At 39.1% G+C, this 5,041-nt stretch overlaps 2 protein-coding genes across 2 annotated transcripts; both read right to left on the bottom strand.

Annotated features, from left to right (window-relative positions):
• Positions 1-1,888: 1,888 nt before the first annotated feature.
• On the bottom strand, positions 1,889-2,755 carry LOC150034040 (uncharacterized). Its single transcript, XM_090317194.1, has one exon. The coding sequence runs from the start codon at positions 2,753-2,755 to the stop codon at positions 1,889-1,891; it is 867 nt and encodes a 288-aa protein (XP_090173320.1).
• Positions 2,756-3,929: 1,174 nt separating this feature from the next.
• LOC120084843 (uncharacterized) lies at positions 3,930-4,778 on the bottom strand. Its single transcript, XM_039040660.1, has 2 exons — positions 4,712-4,778; positions 3,930-4,639 (listed from the first exon to the last, which is right to left on the bottom strand). Exons 1-2 carry the CDS (start codon positions 4,776-4,778, stop codon positions 3,930-3,932), a joined length of 777 nt encoding a protein of 258 aa, XP_038896588.1.
• Between the last annotated feature and the right edge of the window lie 263 nt (positions 4,779-5,041).

The raw sequence follows: 5,041 nt of genomic DNA on the forward strand, positions 1-5,041 counted from the left end.
TAACTGAATTATTTGAATTTCGAGATTAAATAAACGTAGCCTTCGAGTTTAAAGGCCCCTTTGTTTTTTAGTTTAAATATTTGATTAGATTGTAGTTGTACTTGTGCCGTTTTAAATTTTGTTTTTCAGTACAAATTTCTACATATTTTTTTTAAGGAATTGCTTCCGACCTTTTAAATTTTGGTATAAATATATGTTTGTGTTAGCGCTCGTATCTCATTTACATTGTCCTTTGTTGCATTATAGGGCTTCAGTGATCTTGATCTCTAGTCCACTTCTCCCTAATCTGGTCTCGAGATACTCTAAGACAACCTCCACAAGAGATCCTCGCACCGATATAGTGTCAAGCGTATTGCACTCTAATGTTTAAGTTAGTACAAGGAGTGGCTAATTCAGGGAAATACAAAAAAAGTAAGGTCATGTCTATTAAAGCATAGTAATAAATCTGTTGTATCATTTATTAACTAAAAGAGGCCTATAAATAGGCATAATTACAACGGCATTTAACTACTCCTATAACAAAACTTATAACAAAATATAAACTAATTTCTAATACTCCCCCCTTAAGATGGTGTGGTTATATTAAGAATACCCATCTTGGATAGTAAGGAGAAAAACAAAGTTTTGGGCAAAGCCTTGGTGAAGATATCAGCAAGTTGCAAGTGAAACCGGATGGGTAGAAGTTTGACATTGCCACGAACAATGTGATCTCGGACAAAATGGCAATCAATTTCAATGTGCTTCGTCCGTTCATGAAAAACTGGATTTTCAACAATATGGACAGCAGCCTCATTATCATAGTAGATTAAAGAGGGATGAATAAGAGGTACTGAAAGCTCATGAAGAAGTTGTTCAACCCATAGCAATTCACTTGTAGTAGCAGCTAAAGCTCGGTATTTAGCTTCGGTAGAAGAACGGGTACCGTAGACTGCTTCTTAGCCTTCCAACTAATTATGGAATCACCCAAGAAGATGCAGAAACCGGTTATAGATTTCCTTGAATCAGGACAAGATCCCCAATCAGCATCGGAATACACCTTTAATTGGAATGTATGGACAGGTTGTAGCAGAATACCTTGGCCCGAAGAAGCTTTCAAATACTTAAGTAAAGACATGACAGCATCAAGATGAGGTTGTCTAGATTGAGCAACAAACTGACTGAGTTTATGGATAGCAAAAGCTATGTCAGGCCGAGAAATAGTCAAGTATAGCAGTCTTCCAATGAGTCTCCGATACAATGTTGCATCAGGAAGGAGGGTACCAGCATCAAATTAGAGCTTTAAAGCCGGATCAAGAGGTAGAGGAGTCGGTTTACAAGCCAACAAACCATGATTTTCTAGGAGCTGCAATATATAATTCCGTTGTGATAGAAGAATACCCTAAGACGATCTTGCAATTTCAAGACCCAAGAAATACCGAAGAGACCCTAAGTCTTTGAGCTTGAAGGTCTCGTGCAGATGATCTTTGATCTCATGTAGTACAGAAGCACCGGTAATGACTATGTCATCAACATAAACAAGCAAAGCAACAAAGGATTGAGCAGAACCTCGAGTGAATAAGGAGTAATCGGACTTGGATTGAGAAAATCCCAAGTAAAGGAGTGCCTTTGAGAACTTGTTAAACCATTGGCGTGATGCTTGCTTAAGGCCATATATGGATTTATGCAAGAGACAAACAAGATGCTCCCCCTGTTTGTGAACAACATTGTGCTTGTAACCCAAAGGTAGATCCATGTATACCTCTTCAACGAGATCACCATGTAAGAAAGCATTATTAACATCTAGTTGAAGTAGAGACCAACCTTTTAAGACCGCAAGAGTAAGAAGTACTTTGACAGTAATAAGCTTGGCAACAGGAGAAAATGTCTCAATATAGTCGAGGCCTTTTTGCTACATGTATCCCTTGGCTACTAACCGTGCCTTGTAGCGGTCAATGGTCCCATCTGCACGATACTTGATTTTGTATATCCATTTGCATCCAATAGAGTGTTGTCCGTGAGGTAAGGGCACAACAGACCAAGTACGGTTGGTTTCCATTGCTAGAAGTTCATCGTGCATAGCTTGGCACCAATGTTCATGAAGGACAGCCTGGTGATAAAACTGAGGCTCATATGCGGTTGAGATATTGAGAGAAAACATCTGGTAGATAGGATTCAGTCTATCATAAGATAAAACAGCTTGCAAAGGATACTTAGTAACTGTCTGCTGAGAATGATTGTGTAAAAGGAGGTTGCAATGATAGTCCTTGAGATATGAGGGTGGTTTAGTCGTTCTTGTAGAGCGGCGACAGTGAGAAGAATTTTCAAGTAAAGACAAATGGGGCTGATCAGTGACTGCAGCATCATCATCAACAGGTGCAAAGGGAACAAAGGGAGCAGTAGGTTGAGAAACGTCATGTGAAGTAGGCTGGTCAGAAAGCTCAGGAGTAGCAGAAGCAGATGATGAAGAGGCTTCATTGCTGGATAAATCACCTAAAAATGGAAGTGATAATGGTAAAACTAGATCAGGAAAAGAATCAAGTACTTCTACTTGAGAACTGATTTGATGAAAAGGGAATATGTCTTCATGAAACACAACATCCCTTGAAATAAAGAATTGCTTCTTCTCAATGTCATATATGCGATAGCCCTTGATGCCAGTAGGATATCCAAAAAAAAACAGAGGCAATGGCCCGAGGCTGAAACTTGGTCCTGTGAGAAGGTAAAGTAGAGGCAAAACAAAGACAACCAAAAGTTCATAGTGTAGTATAGTCAGCATGTTCAGCAGTCAAACGATAGTAAGGTGTTTGTCAGGACAAGATATGAGATGGAATCCAGTTGATCAAATAAGATGCGGTCAATATGCACTCTCCCCAAAACAAGATAGGTAACCTAGCTTGAAATAATAGAGATCGTGCGACATTTAACAAATGTTGATGTTTTCTTTCTACTACCAAATTTTGTTAAGGCCGTTCAACACAAGAAAACTGATGGAGAACACCTTTGGCAGGAAAAAATCAGTAAAGGCTAGTTCTGGTGCATTATCCGATCGAAAAGCTTTTATGGAAAAACCATATTGAGTTTCAATCAACTGAAAGAAGTGAGGGACAATAGTAATAGCTTCACTTTTGTTCCTCATAAAAAGAAACCCAAGTGTACCGAGAATAATCATCAACTAGTGTTAAAAAGTAACGATATCCAACATGAGTAGGTTCATTTTAAGGGCCCCAAATGTCACAATGTATAAGATCAAAAGCATGAGCAGTAAGTCTATTATGGCTTTGAAAAGACAGTCGTTTTTGTTTTGCTAGAGGACAAATCATGCATTTATTACAAGTACTATCCATGTCTACATGTAAAATGTCTTTTAGGAAACTAAGATGTTTATATGATGGATGTCCAAGCCGATTATGTCAAGTAGAAGCAGAGAATGTAGTAATGGAAGAACAAACAAGTTCTGTAGTATGTGAAAATGAATGTAAGGACCTATCAACTGATGCTTGCAACAAGTATAATCCATTCCATTTGTTAGCCTTGCTAATCGTCTTCAAAGAGTACTTGTCCTGAATGAGGCAAAAATCACTAGAAAAAGTGACCATGACGGGTAGATAGGAAGTTAAAGAGCTTATGGAAATTAAGTTGAAACAGAAATTTGATATATATAGCACATTTTGTAGCATGATATCTGTGCTGATTTGAATATCCCCAACAAATTCAACCAGAAGCTGAGACTGATTAGGCAAAGTAACAGTTTTCGGTTTAATTTGTCTTAGAGTAGTGAATAGGACCTTATTATGACAGATATGAGTTGATGCACCAGAATCAAGTATCCACTGATCAGAAGATATATCAGAAAGGGAACAAATACCTACAACGTGAGCTGTAGGAGTGATAGAATCTACCTTATTGAACGTTGCTGCTATGGTGGCTGTTTTGGACTTGTTGAGATGGGACTAGAGCATAGCCAATAAGCCTTGGCATTGTTCAGATGTTAAAGAGGATAAAGAATCAGAATGATCTGCTCTTGCTGATTCGGGAGGTTTGTAAAGCTTGTGCCCTGGTGGATATCCATGGAGTTTGTAACAATGATCAATAGTATGCCCTTGAATATTACAGTGGGTGCAAATCGGTTTATCCTTCTTCTTGTTTTGATTGGTGTTGCGAGAATAGCTTGGAGCAGTCTGGTGGGAAGCAGAAGAACCATTTTTCACAAGGAGGGCAGTGACATTAGATGAAGATATCGCATTGCCAAAGGATGAAGAATAAGCTTTCTGGTCAATTTCTTGTGCAACTAAAGAAAAGGCTCGATTGATTGATGGTTCTGGTTCCATTAGTAATAACTGAGATCTGATAGGAGCAGATGAATCGTTTAAACCCATGAGGAAAGCCATAACATACTCTGTTTGGAAGTAAGTCTGTAGGTTCTTGACACCACCACAAGTGCATTTTCCACAAGAACAAGATGGGCAATAGGAGATGAGTTCATTCCACAACATTTTCAGCTTGCCATAGTATGTGGTAACAGAATCTTGATTTTGGGATAAGTTGGAAATTTCACGGCATAGTTGGAAGACTCTTGGTCGATTTTTACGTTGGTACCATTCTTGCAGATCAGCCCAAATTTCTTGAGCGGAATTGGAGAAGTTGATGCTAGCAGAAATCTCTTTGGAAAGAGAGTTAAGAATCCACGCGGTGACAATGCCATTACATATGATCTAAGAACTGAGTAACTCACCGAAAGGTCGAGGGATTTCACCATTGATAAAGCCGAGTTTATTCTTGACAGTGAGCCCGATCTCCATCGTCTGACTCCACGAGTCGTAATTCGATTCCGTAAGAAGATTGGAAACAAGCACAAGGCTGGTGCTGTCTGAGGGATGAAAAAAATAAGGGTTCTGATATTGTTCAAGAATGGAAGATAGGGAAGCTCGAACATTCTCCATAGAGTTGGAGTTTCTGGATGAGGTTGGGTCGTTGGATCTGGTCATGATCGTCGTTTCGGATGAAGAAGAAGAACGAAAGTCACGAGGAATAAGGCAGCGGCTTGAGGGTGTCGAAATCTGAA

This window comes from Benincasa hispida, chromosome 9, assembly GCF_027475165.1.
Source record: "Benincasa hispida cultivar pf3 chromosome 9, pf3_genome.v1.1, whole genome shotgun sequence".
Taxonomy (NCBI): domain Eukaryota; kingdom Viridiplantae; phylum Streptophyta; class Magnoliopsida; order Cucurbitales; family Cucurbitaceae; genus Benincasa; species Benincasa hispida.

What these genes read in the sequence shown, in the direction of transcription:
- LOC150034040 (XM_090317194.1), bottom strand. Translation starts at nt 2,755, where the DNA reads ATGCTGACTATACTACACTATGAACTTTTGGTTGTCTTTGTTTTGCCT.
- LOC120084843 (XM_039040660.1), bottom strand. Translation starts at nt 4,778, where the DNA reads ATGGAGATCGGGCTCACTGTCAAGAATAAACTCGGCTTTATCAATGGT. An exon ending in TGAAATCCCTCGACCTTTCG is followed by an intron (nt 4,640 to 4,711) that starts GTGAGTTACTCA and finishes CTCTTTCCAAAG; the next exon opens with AGATTTCTGCTAGCATCAAC.